The 15,917-nt window shown below is 50.6% G+C and overlaps 1 protein-coding gene and 1 long non-coding RNA gene across 2 annotated transcripts in view; one reads left to right on the forward strand and one right to left on the reverse strand.

Annotated features, from left to right (window-relative positions):
• Positions 1-2,735: 2,735 nt before the first annotated feature.
• LOC134345860 (uncharacterized) lies at positions 2,736-5,811 on the reverse strand. The gene is made up of 3 exons (XR_010017781.1): positions 5,635-5,811; positions 4,251-4,327; positions 2,736-3,092 (listed from the first exon to the last, which is right to left on the reverse strand). It is a non-coding gene; the product is annotated as an uncharacterized LOC134345860 (long non-coding RNA).
• A 1,929-nt stretch (positions 5,812-7,740) lies between these two features.
• Positions 7,741-15,917, forward strand: part of LOC134345859 (rab11 family-interacting protein 1-like) — a 105,025-nt gene continuing 96,848 nt past the window's right edge. The window contains exon 1 of the mRNA XM_063047175.1: positions 7,741-8,382. Coding sequence (XP_062903245.1) covers positions 8,027-8,382 — 356 coding nt within the window. The 5' untranslated portion in view covers positions 7,741-8,026. The remainder of the gene's footprint in view (positions 8,383-15,917) is intronic.

Genomic DNA, 15,917 nt, shown 5'->3' on the forward strand with positions numbered 1-15,917 from the left:
AGAATTTCTTCTGTGGGACATATCTATCTTGCACCTTGTGAACTATTCCCAGAAACCACAGCCACTTTTGTTCTCCCTAGCTCTCTAAATTCTCTTTTCAGGACCTCATTGCTTTTCTTTCTTATTTCATTGGTACCAATACATCTGGCTGCTCTCCCTCCAGTCCACCTGGGCAAGTTCATCTCGCATGCCTCTATAATTCCCTTTATTCCATTGCAATACTGATATATGTGACTAATGCTTCTCCCTCTCAAATTATAGTATGAATTCAATCATATTATGATCATTGCATCCTAATGGTTCCTTTACATTAAGCTCCCTAATAAGGTCAGGGTTATTACACAACACCCAATCTAAGATGGGCTTTCCCCAAGTAGGCTTGATCACAGGCTGTTCTTAAAAGCCATCTAGTCAGCATTCAACAAATTCCTTCTCTTGCAATTCGACACCAACCCAATTTTCCCAATCTCTTTTGCATATTGAAGACTCCATTACAATGATGACATTACCCTTACTACATGCTCTTTCAAGCTCCCTTTGCAATCTCAACCCTGCATCTTGACTACTATTTGGAGGCCTATATATGATTCCCATAATGTTTTATTTTACCCTTGCAGTTTCTTAACTCCACCCACAAAGACTCAACATTCTCTGACCCCATGTCATCTCTTTCTAAAGATAGAATTCCATCTCTTACCAACAGAGCCACACCACCGCCTATGCCTTCCTGTCTGTCCTTACAATACAAAGTATATCCTTTGACAGTACGCTCTCAACTATGACCTTCTTTCTGCCATGACTCAGTGATGCCCACATCGTCATACCGACCAACCTGTAAATGCACCAAGAGTTTGTCCACGTTATACTGAATGGTCAGTGCATTTAAATACAGCACCTTCATATTACATCATCTACTTGTAAACCTGCTGGCTCATCCTCAGCTCTGTCATACTGGCTCCCATCCCCCTGCTGGATTAGTTTAAACCACTCCCAACAGCTCTAACAAACCTGCCCTCAAGGTATTGGTCCCTCTCAGATTCAAGTGCAAACCTTCCCTTTTGTACAGGTTACATCTGTCCCAGAAGAGGTCCCAATGATCCAAAAACCGGAATCCCTACCCCCCACTCCAATTCTTCAGCCACGCATTTATCTGCCACCCACTCTATTCCTATCCTCACTGTCGTGAAACGTGTTGGGTCTGTTTTTACCTCCTTCTGGGTTGTCTTTGGGTATGAACAGTCTGAGTTCTGGAGTGTGCTCACAGTTCCCCCAGCATGGGAGCTGGGCAGGAGGGTAAAAGCAGCTGGGTATGTTCAAAACAGAGGCCACGCCTGAAGGCATTTTCCCCGAAATGTGCCGATGCTTCCATTCCCCAACTATCCCACACACCAGTCACTGGGAGCTGATGTTTCATCCAATCCAATCACTGTTTGCTCTGGAGTTCTGGTCCAATCAGCACACCTTACCCTAAAGGAATGGCATCAGCTGTCACCTTTGGCACTGTGGGATAGAATGGGAGGAAGTTTCAGGCTAGCGATGGGTGTCACAGTTCTGTCTGGTTGCTGGTCAAGGGATGGGACAAGAGGCACCGAGACAAGGCTCTGATCTCAGACGGAGAAAGTGGTCACTGAGCACATCACCTACAATATTGTTTCATTGTGATTTTAAAATAAAGTGGAAATGGCCATCTCTGGGGAGTGTTTGCTGATTTGAGTCCAGAGGGGTTGTGGGCAGCAGGGACACACACAACAATGATCAGTAGGCAGGGTAGCCAGGTAGCATAGTGCTTAGGGTGACGCGGTTACAGCTCGGGTCTTTATGGACTTCGTTCCATTCCAGTGCCACTACAAGGGGTTTGTAAGCTCCCCCCATGTGACCCTGTGCGTTTACTCCGGGTGCTCCAATTTGCTCTCACAGACCGAAGACATAGGTTGCAGCAAAGCAGCGTCCATGATCAGGGACCCCCTCCACTCAGGTCATCCTCTCTTTTCACAGACACCATCGGTAAGGAGGTACAGGAGCCTCAGGGCTCACACCAGCAGGTTCAGCAAACAGTTACTACCCCTCAACCATCAGGCTCTTGAACCAAAGGGGATAAATAACTTCACTGGCCCCATCACTGTACAGTGGGAATGGGCAAACTCCACTCAGACAACAGTGGAAGTCGGGATTGAACCTGCATCTCTGGAGCTAGCTGCTCCTATGTATTTGACTGATAATCGTGAGATTGATAAACTGATAAATGGTTTATTTATTAAAATACTATTTTACAAAAACGTTGTTTTGTATACCATGCATACAGACCGTTTCATCATACCAGTGCACTGAGGCACAAGGGGAAACAGGGAAAGGTCCAAAGTTTTGCTTTAGTTTTGTTGCATCCACACGGAAAGACACACAAAATACTGGAGGAACTCGGCAGGTCAGGCAGCATCTGTAGAAATGAACAAGCAGTCGATGTTTTGGACCGAGACTCTTCAGGACTGGAAAGGAAGGAGGAAAATGCCAAAATAAAAAGGTGGGGGGAGGGGAAAGAGGACAAGCTAGAAGGTGATAGGTGAAGCCAGGTGAGTGCGGGGGGGGGGGTGATGTAAAAAGCTGGAAGGTATTAGGAAGAAAAACCTCCCCCTCCTACCTGATTGCACCTATCACCTTCCCCACCCCCACCATTTTGTTCTGAAATCTTCCCCATTCCTTTCCTGACCTGATGAAGGGTCTTGGCCCAAAACGTCAGCTGTTTATTTCTATCCATAGATGCTGCCTGATCTGCTGAGTCAGTCAATGGGTCCTGATCCTGTTGCCTGTCGACGTTTCCCTCCCGAGATGCTGCCTGACCCACAGATCCTCCAGTATTCAGTGTGTGTTGCATGAGACAGCTCTCTGACAGATGGCAGAGGACACTATCTGCCAGGTAATTAAAGATGGAAAACTAGATTTATTTGAAAATAAATCAAATGGACTACCAGAGACTTAACCGGCTGGTGGTGTAGTGGTATCCATACCGGACTTTGGGTGGTCCTGGGTTCGAAACCAGCCAGCTCCTTGCACGTTTTCCATCTGTGCTGGGTTGAGTGTCGAGCTAGCAACTCGGCCTAGTAGAAAAAACAGACAAAAATGCTAAAGAAACAGCAGGGTTGCTGCCTAATGCACCAGAGGGCACGGAAAGGGACAACAGCAACTACAGACTTACTCCCAGGACAAAGTGGCTAGTACGAGGGGGCGTAATTTTAAGGTGATTGGAGGAAAGTATGGGGGGGGGGATTGTCAGGGGTAAGTTTTTTTAAACAGAGTGGTGGATGTGTGGAATGCACTGCCGGCAGTGGTGGTAGAGGCAGATACATTAGAGAGACTCCTAGATGGGCACATGGATGATAGAAGAATGGAGAGCCATGTGGGACAGAAGGATTAGGTTGATCTTTGAGTAGATTAAAAGGTTGGGTCAACATCCTGGGCCGAAGGGCTCGTACATGCTTTAATGATTGATGATTTACAAATGGCAGATGGAATTTAATTCAGACAAGTGTGCAGTGATGGACTTTGGGAAGTTAAACCAGGAGTGGGAGGGTCTGTAATGTTCTATGTTTAAGCCCTTTGCTGGTGGAAATGTGCACATGGGTTTACAATCACAGACAAGTGCAACGTGTTGCAGTTTGGCAGGACCAACCAGGGTGGGTCTTACACAGTGAACGGTAGGGCACTGAAGAGTGTGGTAGAACAAAGGGGTCTGGGAATACAAGTCCATAGTTTGTTGGAAATGGCGTCACAGATAGATAGGGTTGTAAAGAAAACTTTTGGCACATTGGCCTTCATAAATCAATGTACTACTGGGTACAGGAGATGGGATGTTATGTTGAACTTGTATAAGACGTTGGTAAGGCCTAATTTAGAGTACTGTGTGCAATTTTAATCACCTACCTACAGGAAAGACGTAAACAAATTTGAAAGAGTACAGAGAAAATTTACAAGGATGTGCCGGGTCTGGAGGACCGGAATTATCAGGGAAGATTGAATCGGTTAGGACTGTATTCTTTAGAATGTTGAAGATTGAGAAGGGATTTGATAGAGGTATACAAAATTATGAGGGGTACAGATAGGGTAAGAGCAACTAGGCTTTTTCCACTGAAGTTAGGTGGGACTATAACCAGAGGTTGTGGGTTAGGGTGAAAGACGAAAACCTTAAGGGCATGGCAGAGAAGATGCAACGGATTGAATGGCCTAATTCTTCTCCTATGTCTTACAGTTTTACTCACCTCCCATCAGAATGCCCTCTCTCTGATTTTCTGTGCTCTCTCTATCACTAGTCCTACTCGCTCTGTTTTACACATTCCTGCAAGACAAAGGTTTCCTCTGTATCTCAGTACATGTGACAAGCATAAAACAATTTCAATTGCAGCTCCGTCTGTTACTCAACCCCTTCCATTCATCAACGACTCTCCTTCTCCACCAGTCAACACTCACCCATTTCTCTATCAGTATCACACATTCACACACTCACGCTCTCTCTATCTCCCACTCCCTGTTTTTGTCTTTATCTCCCCCCTCTCTCCCCATCTGTTTGTCCCTCTCTCACACTCTATCTCCCTGGCAGCTTCCCCTGTTCCTTTCTTCTCTGCCTCTGCCTCTCTCCCTCCTTGTCACTCTCTCCATCTTTCTGTCTCTCATACTCTCACCCTCTCCGTCTCTCACATACACTCTCTCTCCGTCTGTCTCTTTAACCTCTCACCCTTTCTTTTACACCATCTCTCACTTCCTCTCATCTACTGTATCTCCCTTTCACTCTCTCCTCCTTCTCCCATCCTCTCTCTCCCTCTTTCTTCCTCCCTCTGACCTTCTCTCTCCCTTTCCTCTCTCCTTCGTTGTCCCTCTCTCCATGTCTTTCTCTCTCTCTCTCCTTCTGTCTTTCTGTCTCTTTCTCTCACTATGTGTCTCACCCTCTGTCTCAGAGAGTCTTTCTCTCTCCCCTCTCTCCCTCTCTCATTCTCCCTCCCTGGACCTGGAACAGCATTCTGCTGAAGAATTTAACAGGTGAAGCAGTATCTCTCTCATTTCTGCCATCGCTATTATAAACTTCACTCCCTCTATTCACTCTGTTTCTGTTCCCGCCCCCCCCCCATCATTCCCAAGGCCTGTTTTACTAAACTCTTCCCAACTGACTCTGCCCATTTGTACTCCATTGGATGGAGCACATTCCTGCACCCTCTTTTATTAAACCCTCCCTTCTTCACTGTATTTCCTCTCCCTTCTCTCATCCTCTCTCCCCTTTTTTCTCATCCTCTTTCTCTCATCCCCCCCTCTTTATTTCTCTCTCCCTCCATCTCCCTCTCTCTATCCCCCTTTCCCTTTCTCCCACATTCTCCAACCCCGCCCCAAGATCCTCTCTCAATGTACATTTTGTTCTTTTCTGATCACATTCCTGTAACGTCTCTCAACTCTAACCCTCCTTTCCTCCCCTCACTCGCTTCCTATCTTCCTCTCTCTCTCCCACATCCTCCTTCTCCTCTCTCTCTCAATCATTCCCTTCTCCCTTTCAGTGTGCAATTCATTTTTTCCTTCACCAATCAACTTCCCAGCTCTTTGCTTCATCCCTCTCCCTCCAAGTTTCACCCATTGCCTGGCGTTTCTCTCTCCCCTCACCTTTCAAATCTACGCCTCAGCTTTTGTTCTCCAGTTCTGCCGAAGGGTTTTGGCGCAAAATGTTGACTGTACTCTTTTCAATAGAACTCTGCCTGGCCTGCTGAGTTCCTCCAGCATTTTGTGTGTGTTGCTTATTTTTTTCTGATCACATTCCTATGCTCCTGTCATTAAACTCGCTCTTTCCCACTCTCTCTCTCACCCACCCTCCACCCCCTCTCATTCCCTTTCCCTTCTCACTATTATTTTCTGATCACAGTCCTGTGTTCCCTGTCATTAGACCCTCTCTCTCACCCTCCCTATCCCCTCCCTCCCCCACACTCCCTCTCCCCACCCTCTCTCCCTCCCAACCTCCTCTCACACTCTCCCTCTCCCACCCACGCTCTCTCCGTCTTCCACTCTCCCTCTCCCGCACTCCCTCTTCCACTCTCCCCCACCCTCTCGATCCCACACTCTCCCTCTCCCACCCACGCTCTCTCCCTGTCTTCCACTCTCCCTCTCCCACACTCCCTCTTCCACTCTCCCCCCACCCTCCCTATCCCACACTCTCCCTCTCCCACCCTCCCTCCCTATCCCACACTCTCCCTCTCCCACCCTCCCTCCCTATCCCACTGTCTCTCTCCCACCTTCTCTCCCTATCCCACCCTCCCTCCCTATCCCACTCTCCCTCTCCCATCCTCCCTCCCTATCCCACACTCCCTCTCCCTCCCTCCCTCCCTATCCCACACTCTCCCTCTGCCACCCTCCCTCCCTATCCCACTCTCTCTCTCCCACCTTCTCTCCCTATCCCACCCTCCCTCCCTATCCCACTCTCCCTCTCCCATCCTCCCTCCCTATCCCACACTCCCTCTCCCTCCCTCCCTATCCCACACTCTCCCTCTCCCTCCCTCCCTATCCCACTCTCCCTCTCCCTCCCTCCCTATCCCACTCTCCCTCTCTCCCTATCCCACTCTCCCTCTCCCTCCCTCCCTATCCCCCTCTCCCTCCCTCCCTCCCTATCCCACACTCCCTCTCCCCACCCTCTCTCCCTCCCAACCTCCTCTCACACTCTCCCTCTCCCACCCACGCTCTCTCCGTCTTCCACTCTCCCTCTCCCGCACTCCCTCTTCCACTCTCCCCCACCCTCTCGATCCCACACTCTCCCTCTCCCACCCTCCCTCCCTATCCCACACTCTCCCACTCCCACCCTCCCTCCCTATCCCACACTCTCCCTCTCCCACCCACGCTCTCTCCCTGTCTTCCACTCTCCCTCTCCCACACTCCCTCTTCCACTCTCCCCCCACCCTCCCTATCCCACACTCTCCCTCTCCCACCCTCCCTCCCTATCCCACACTCTCCCTCTCCCACCCTCCCTCCCTATCCCACTGTCTCTCTCCCACCTTCTCTCCCTATCCCACCCTCCCTCCCTATCCCACTCTCCCTCTCCCATCCTCCCTCCCTATCCCACACTCCCTCTCCCTCCCTCCCTATCCCACACTCTCCCTCTCCCTCCCTCCCTATCCCACTCTCCCTCTCCCTCCCTCCCTATCCCACTCTCCCTATCCCACTCTCCCTCTCCCTCCCTCCCTATCCCCCTCTCCCTCCCTCCCTATCCCCCTCTCCCTCCCTCCCTATCCCACTCTCCCTCCCTATCCCACACTCCCCCTCCCTCCCTATCCCACACTCCCTCCCTCCCTATCCCACTCTCCCTCCCACCCTCCCTCCCTATCCCACACTCCATCTCCCTCCTTATCCCACACTCCCTCTCCCTCCCTGCCTATCCCACTCCCCCTCCCTCCCTATCCCACTCTTCCTCCCACCCTCCCTATCCCACTCTCCCTCCCACCCTCCCTATCCCACACTCCCTCTCCCTCCCTCCCTATCCCACACTCCCTCTCCCTCCCTCCCTATCCCACACTCCCTCTCCCTCCCTCCCTATCCCACACTCCCTCTCCCTCCTTATCCCACACTCCCTCTCCCTCCCTCCCTATCCCACACTCTTCCTCTCCCTCCCTCCCTATCCCACAGTCTCCCTCCCTATCCCACAGTCTCCCTCTCCCTCCCTCCCTATCCCAGTCTCCCTCTCCCTCCCTCCCTATCCCACAGTCTCCCTCTCCCTCCCTCCCTATCCCACACTCTTCCTCTCCCTCCCTCCCTATCCCACAGTCTCCCTCTCCCTCTCCCTCCCCATGTCTTTCTCATCCCCCTTTCCCTCTCTCTCAGTGTGCACTCTGTTATTCTCCTGTGCCCCTGTCATTAAACTCCCCACCCTCAGCCGGCCAGAGCACCTTCCCCGCATGTAGTGTCCGCCCGGTGCGGTCTCCCCGCCCCGCCTGACGTCAGCGGCCCCGGGGTGGGGGCGGCTCCCGGTGCGGCAGCTGGGACTGGAGCGCGGGTAGCGGACACTCCGGAGGCGATGGCCGGTAGCCCGGAGGCGTCGGCGGGCCAGTACTGGCCGCCCAGCCGCGTCCAGGTGACGGTGCTGCGGGCCAGAGCACTGCGAGCGAAGGGCAAGCAGGGCAGCAGCGACTCCTTCACCATCATTCAGCTGGGCAAGGAGCGGTTCTGCACGGGGGTGGTGGAGCGGAGCCTGGAGCCGGTCTGGAGGGAGGAGTGCTGCTTCGATCTGCCGCCCGGCTGGCTGGAGACCGGCGCCGCCCTGCAGCTGCAGCTCACCGTCCATCACCGCTCGCTGATGGGGCTCGACAAGTTCCTGGGGCAGCTCACTCTCCCACTGGCCGCCGCCTACGAGGACAGCAGCAAGAAACCCAGGTGAGTGACTGTATCCCCCCCCACCGCCCCAAGCGTCCCAAGACAGGGGGAGGGAACGATCCCTCCCCCCCGAGGGATCTGCTCATCTCCCAACCAGGGATGGGCTCGCCCCACAGAACATCGAACAAAGTTACCCCAAAACTTTCCCTAGCCATCTTGCAACTTTTGCCCCAACCTGTTTTGAGGGCTGCTTCACCCCCTTCCACCCTCTTCTCAAAATATTTAAGGTTTGGGGGGGAAGGGGGTCTTAATCAGGAACATGGACCATGCCTCTATCAACACAGCTGCTCAGTATTTGTTCCATCTGGCAGGTTGTTGTTTATTCTGGGGGTGGGGTGAAGGGAGGGAAGGGTGTGTGTGGGTTTGGATTGTGAGGACAGCGATTACTTGCCCCCTCTCCTTTCCTCAATTTCCCCCCACTCTCTGCCCTGCCCCGATTCCACTGCCTCCCCTGTCCTTCACCCCTCCATGTCCGCCCACCCCTTCCACTCTCTACCACGTACTGCTCAATCTCTTCCTCCCTCCCCACACCATTGATTACCCCCTACCCCATCTCTGCTCCATCTTTTCCCTCCCCCACCCCACTCTTCCCCTCCACACCCCCTCCTTCTTTACTGACCACCTCCCATGTTGGGCACTGACCTGAAGCACTTGCCCTCTCATCCGGGCAACAGCCTGGTGAACTGCCTCTGCACCCTCTCCAGAGCCTCCACATCCCTCCTCCAGCGGTTAACCAGACTGTCCGTGGTGTTCGAAATGTGGCCTAACATGGGTGGGCTTGGGTCCAGTCAGATGGGCTGGGAGAGGCAGGACAGGGTGGGTGGGGAGCCAGGCTGCCAGGGGGTTTTCCACACTCTTGCCCCGTGTGCGCGGATCAGCTGGTTGTGTTCCACAGATGCTGTAAGTGAACATGTGAAGGTGACAGTATCAAGCAGTGTGCCACATGTAGGCAATGCCGAGCATAGAAACAACATGGACACAGGCCTTCAGCCCATCTAGTCCATGTCAAACTATTGGTCTGCCTAGTCCCATCGACCTGCACCTGGGACCATACCCCTCCCGCCCAGGTACCTGTCCAAATTTCTCTTAAATGTTGAAATGGAACCCGCATCCACCACCTCTGTGCTTCCAGCCTCTGAGTGAAGAACTTCCTGCTCAGATTCCTCTTAAACATTTCACTTTCACCCTTAACCCATGACCTCTGGTTTTAGTGCCACCCAGCCTCGGTGGAAAAAGGCCTGATTGCAGTCACTCTATCTACACCCCTCTATTTTGTGTACCTCTGTCCAATCTCCCTTCATTCTCTTACACTCCAGGGAATAAGGTTCTAAACTAATCTTTCCCTATAACTCGGGTCCTGAGTTCTGGCAATGTCCTTGTAGGCAGGTACTTTAATGCTGTGTTCACACACCGGGCGAGTACAGAAGCAGCCTGTAACCCACACCTCTGTCGACCTCGATCACCTGAGTCCTAGCCCTTGCCCGTTACTCCCTCTCTGGGTAAGATACATACTCACACACCTCTCCGAACTCAACACAGGGCTGTTGCGTCCAGTCCCACTCCATCCTCCCCCCTCTGTTCCAAAGAATTTAGAGGGATGTTGGTCAAAGGCTGGGAAGTGGGATTAATTTAAATCTATCTTGGTTGGCATGGGTCAAAGTTTATGCCAAAGGGCCTTTTTCCATACTATAGAACCCTGTGACACAGGACTCTGTGTCCCAACCCTCATTATTTTTCACTACCCCCCCCCAACCTCCTAGCCTCCTGCTTCCTCCAGTTCACTTTCTCTGTTCCCCCGCTCCCCCTTCCCCTTCTCCTCACTGTAGGGACATTTAAGAGACTGCTAGACGGGCAAATGGTTGGTAGGAAAATGGAGGGCCATGTGGGAGGGAAGGGTTTCAGGGGTTCCCAATGACTTTTTTATGCCATGGGCCAATACCCAGGTTTATCCTCGAGTGGGTTAAAGCTCGGTGCAACATTATGAGCCAAAGGGCCTACCTATGATTTTGTTCATTCTCCGGGATGTGGAAGGAATAAGGAGGCAGTGCTCAGGGGTTCGTGGGCTGGTCAGAAATGGGAGGGGAGGGTTAGATTGATCTGAAGATTAGGTCAATAGTCGGTGCAACATTGTAGACCTGTGCAGTACTATACTGTGAGGTGGATAGACTCTCCCTCACTGGAGGTGGTCATTGCTGGCATAACACTTGCCAGCCCATGCTTGAACGTAATCTAGGCCTTCCTGCATGCAGTCAAGTTCAAGTTTATTGGAGCTGCACAGTAGCGCAATGGTTAGCACAACACTTGAAAATACAGATGACCCAGGTTCAATTCCTGCCGCTGCCTGTAAGCTGTCCCGGTGACTGTGTGGGTTTTTGTCCGGATGCTGCGGTTTCCTCCCACAGTCCAAACGCTTACAGGTTGGTGGGTCAATTGGTCATTGTCCTATGATTAGAAGAGGAATAAATCGGTGGATTGTTGGGTGCCATGGCAAGAAGGGCCTGTTCCGCGCTGTATCTCAATTAATACAAAATAAATCAATCTGTCTGTACATATGTACAATCAAATTCCTCCAGGCCACGGTGCACCCACAATGCATATATCACACACAGCACAGAAAACAAAATATTACCATAAATAAGTGAATAAAATTCCATTCAAAGTACATGTAGTTCACAGCACGAGTAAACAGCCCTCATGTGCTTCATCAGCTGAGTTTTTGTAAATGGAATTGAACAGCGTGCAGGCATCAGCTCTTCTGACAGAGGGAAGGTCACATCCCCCGTATTGGTTTGTTATTGTCACAGGTGTAGCAGAAGGTCATCATCATCATTATGTGCCGTGTCATATGACATCATCATTATGGGCCTTGTCGTGTGTCATGGACAATCATGGTCTTTCCATTACCATGATTGTTCCTGGCAAATTTTTCTACAGAAGTGTTTTGCCATTGCCTTCTTCTGGGCAGCTTCTTTACAGGACTGGTGACCCCAGCCATTATCAATACTCTGCAGAGATTGTCTGCCTGGCGTCAGCGGTCACATAACCAGGACTTGTGATGTGCTCCAGCTGCTCGTACGACCGTCTGCCACCTGCTCCCATGGCTTCATGTGACCCTGATCCGGGGGGCTTAGCAGGTGCTACACCTTGTCCAAGGGTGACCAGCAGGCTAGCCGAGGGAAGGATCTCCTTTCACGTTCTTTGGTAGAGACGCATCTCCACCCTGCACCCCAGTACAGAAGGCACACAAGCCAAAAAGCTTGTACGACCAGGCTCAAGGACAGCTTTTATCCCACTGTTAACAAGCTCTTTTAGACTCTTGGCGTCGCAGTTTACCTCCTTATGACTTTGCACTTCCTGCACTGCACTTTCTCTACTCTCCAATCAGATTCCTTCTTCTCCAGCCCTTTAACTTCCCCTTTAACTCCCAGCTTCTTACTTCATCTCCCCTCCCCCACCCACCTGGCTTCACCTATCACCTTCAACCTGTCCTACTTCCCCTCTTCCCACCTCCTTATTCTGGCTTCCTCCCCTCCTTCCTCTCCAGTCCTGACGAAGTGTCTTGGCCCAAATTGTTGACTGTTTATTCACCTCCATAGATGCGGCCTCGCATGCTGAGTTCCTCCAACATTTGTGTGTGTAGCTCTGCACTTTTTTGGTAGCTTTTACCCTTTATTCTGCATTGTTATTGTTTTACCTTGTTCTAGTTCAGTGCTCTGTGTAATGATTTGATCTGTACGAGCAGCGTTGCAGCACCATCTCCATTGCGTATGCATGTGGTTGCCAGATTTAGCAATACGGCCTAACTTAATCTTGCAGCATTTCCCTTGAGTTGTTGCTCTACTCAATACTGGAACTCAGTGCCGCCCTCCTGGGGAAACCTGCGGGTGGCCGGTGGTAAGGATCAGCCAGAGAGACTGAATAGGATGCCGTGGTGGCGTAGCAGCTACCACGACACTAGTGCAGCTCGGGCCATCGGAGTTCGGAGTTTAATTCCAGCGTCCTCTTTAAGAAAGTTTGTACTTTCTTCCTAAGTGCGTATGGGTTTCCTCCCACAGTCCAAAGGTGTAGTGGTTCGTAGGTTAACTGGTGATTGTAAATTGTCCCGTGATTAGGCTGGGGTTAAGTAGGTGGCTTCCTGGGGGGTGCAGTTCGTTGAGCCTGAAGGACCTGTTCCGTGTTGTATCTCTGAATAAGTACTACGTAAATAATGAGACTGCGATGATCTGCAAAGTGCTGCTTGGAGGGGCGGTGAAAGCAGGCTCAAGAAGGAAGCAGAAAGGGCGGTCTACTTCTCTTGTGTGGTTTGGTGATGGGTGTACAGTACACCGATTACGCAATCGAGCTTTCATTCTCCAGGCACACACACTTGAGGAACGAGCCCTTGGGTGAGTCACAGTGGAGCAGTCAGTAGAACTGCCATCTGGCAACTCCAGAGACTTCGGTTCGAACCCGACTTCGGGCGCTGTCTGCGTGGAGTTTGCACGTTGTCCCTGTGACCACTTGGGTTTCCTCCACGGGCTTTGGTTTCCTCCCACGTCCCAAAGGCTTGTGGGTTTCCACAGTAAATTGGCAGTAGTGTATCCTGGTACGATAAGGTGGGCACTTCACCTTGCAATCGACCTCATCTTGACCACTCACCATTCTGTCTGCCTGCACTGCACTTTCTCTGTAACTGTAACACTCTATTCTGCATTCTGTTACTGTTTTCCCGTGTACTACCTCAGTGCACTGTTGTGACAGAATGATCTGTATGAGTAGCAGGGAAAACAAGGTTTTATTTGTTTACTGAGATACAGCGTGGAACAGGCTCTACCAGCCCTTTGAGCCACGCTGCCCAGCAAATCCCCTAATTTAATCCTAGCCTAATCTTGGGACCATTTACAATGACCAATTAACCTATCAACTAGTAGGTCTTTGGACTGTGGGAGGAAACTGGAGCACCCGGAGGAAACCTCCGTGGTCACGGGCAGAAAGTACAAACGGCTTACAGGCAGTGGTGGGTACTGTAAACCGTTGTGCTAACCGCTATCAAGTCAAGTCACTTTTTATTGTCATTTCAACCATAACTGCTGGTACAGAACATATTAAAAATAAGACAACGTTTTCCAGGACCATGGTGCTACATGAAGCAATACAAAAACTACATTTGACTACAGACCTCTCCAGGACTGCATAAAGTGCGCAAAACAGTGCAGGCACTACAATAAATAATAATAAATAATAAACAAGACAATAGGCACAGTAGAGGGCAGTAGGTTGGTGTCAAGCCAGGCTCTGGGTATTGAGGAGTCTGATGGCTTGGGGGAAAAAACTGTTACATAGTCTGGTCATGAGAGCCCGAATGCTTCGGTGCCTTTTGCCAGATGGCAGGAGGGAGAAGAGTTTGTATGAGGGGTACGTGGGGTCCTTCATAATGCTGTTTGCTTTGCGGATGCAGCGTGTGGTGTAAATGTCTGTAACGGCGGGAAGAGAGACCCTGATGATGATCTCAGCTGACCTCACTATCCGCTGCAAGGTCTTGCGATCCGAGATGGTGCGATTTCCGAACCAGGCTGTGATGCAGCTGCTCAGGATGCTCTCAATACAACCTCTGTAGAATGTGGTGGGGCTTGGGGGTGGGAGATGGACTTTTCTCAGCCTTCGCAGAAAGTAGAGGCACTGCTGGGCTTTCTTTGCTATGGAGCTGGTGTTGAGGGACCAGGTGAGATTCTCCACAGGTGAACAGCAAGAAATTTGGTTCTCTTAACGATCTCTACGGAGATCTATGCTACAGTGCTGCGCCGTGGTGCATGTGACAATAATAAACCAATTTCCCAATTTGGAATCAGGGTGGAGCGTAGTTGATAGGGACACTTAATGATATCAGAGATGAATGGGATAGATGTACAATTAGGGTAAGTGGGTGATAGATGGTCAGCATGGCCCCAGTGGCCTGGTGGTACGTGCTATCAGGCTTTTCTATCTTCTGCCTGATGGTGGGGAAGAGAGAATATCTGGGATGGGATGGGTCTTTGATTATGCTGGCTTGTTTACAGAGGCAGCAAGAAGTGTAAGACAGAAGCCTTGGAGGGAAGGCTGGCTCCTGTGATGAATGGTCACTATCTGAAATGTGTTACTAGTGGTAATGGAATCTGATGTAATTACTGTGGTTAAGAGACAATTAGACAGACCCTTAAAATAGTCAACACGTAGAATTGTACAGTGCTGACAGAGGCAAATGGGATTAGTGGGAAGAAGGTCATCATGGATGTGTGGGCTGAATGGCCTTCTGTGCTGTATGACTGAGGACTTGTGGTGTGTGGACAAACTGTGCTGTGGAACAGGGCAACGGGTTTCCGGGTCCAACAAGGAATGCTAGAAAATAATCAGATACCAAGTTGGCGGATTTGTGCTCTTTGCCCTTTGCCCTTCCACCCCCCCATGACCCTACTGAAGGTTTTGAGGTCAGCTGTAACACCCCTTTCCAGAAAGTGCTGGATATACTCAGCAGGTCGGGCAGCATCTGTGGAAAGAGAAACAGTCCACGTTTCATCAGAACTGGGGAAGAGAGAGAGAGAGAGAGACAGACGCACAGAGCAACACTCAAAATGCTGGAGGAACTCAGCAGGTCGGGCAGCATCTGTGGAAAGCAAAACAGTCCACGTTTCATCAGAACTGGAGAAGAGAGAGAGGGACAGACACACAGAGCAAGACTCAAAATGCTGGAGGAACTCAGCAGGTCAGGCAGCATCTGTGGAGGGCAATAAACAGTTAATGTTTCGGGCCGAGGCCCTTCATCAGAACAGAAAAGAAGGGGAGAAGAAGCCAGAATAAGAAGGTGGGGGAGAGAGTGTAAAGAGTACAAACTGGCAGGTAAAAGGTGAAACCAGGTGAGGGGGATGGTGGGTGGGTGGGGGAGGAAGATACAACAGCTTTCGTTGGTACAGAAGAAGTGGGGATGTACAGTAGCTCAGTGGAAGATTGCATGATTTGCATGTATGGGGCATCAGGTTCAATCCCCAGCATCTCCATGCAGTTGGTCTTGAATTTTTTATAGATAGTGAGTGCACGGAACACCCTGCCAGGGGTGGTGGAAGAGGCAGAAACGTTAGAGACTTTTAAACGAGTCTCAGATAGGCACACCCATGGTAGAGAAATGGAGGGGTATGTGGAAGAGAAGAGTTAGATTGATCTTGGAGTGGGTTTGAAGGTTGGCACAACATCATGGACTGAAGGATCTGTAGTATTCTATGTTCTAAGATGGTGGTTGGGTGTGTAGAACAAAGACGTTATCTATGATAGGATGGACGGCATGTCAGCATTAACCAATCTCATTATCACTTCCTGGTGTTCTGTTTGTCAATGATAAGGCGGTGGGATCTCCTTGTTGGGTTGGACTTGTGCGAATAGACTATCACGTTGGCTCACTTTTCCTTATCCTGCCATTAAAGGTTTCCTGCAATTGCGTTTAATGCTACTTATCTGTTTTTGTGCTCTTGTATCTTTAAATAAATCCCAACATCAGGCTCTTGAACAAAAGGGATAACAACACTCAT

Source organism: Mobula hypostoma, chromosome 4 (genome assembly GCF_963921235.1).
Source record: "Mobula hypostoma chromosome 4, sMobHyp1.1, whole genome shotgun sequence".
Taxonomy (NCBI): Eukaryota; Metazoa; Chordata; class Chondrichthyes; order Myliobatiformes; family Myliobatidae; genus Mobula; species Mobula hypostoma.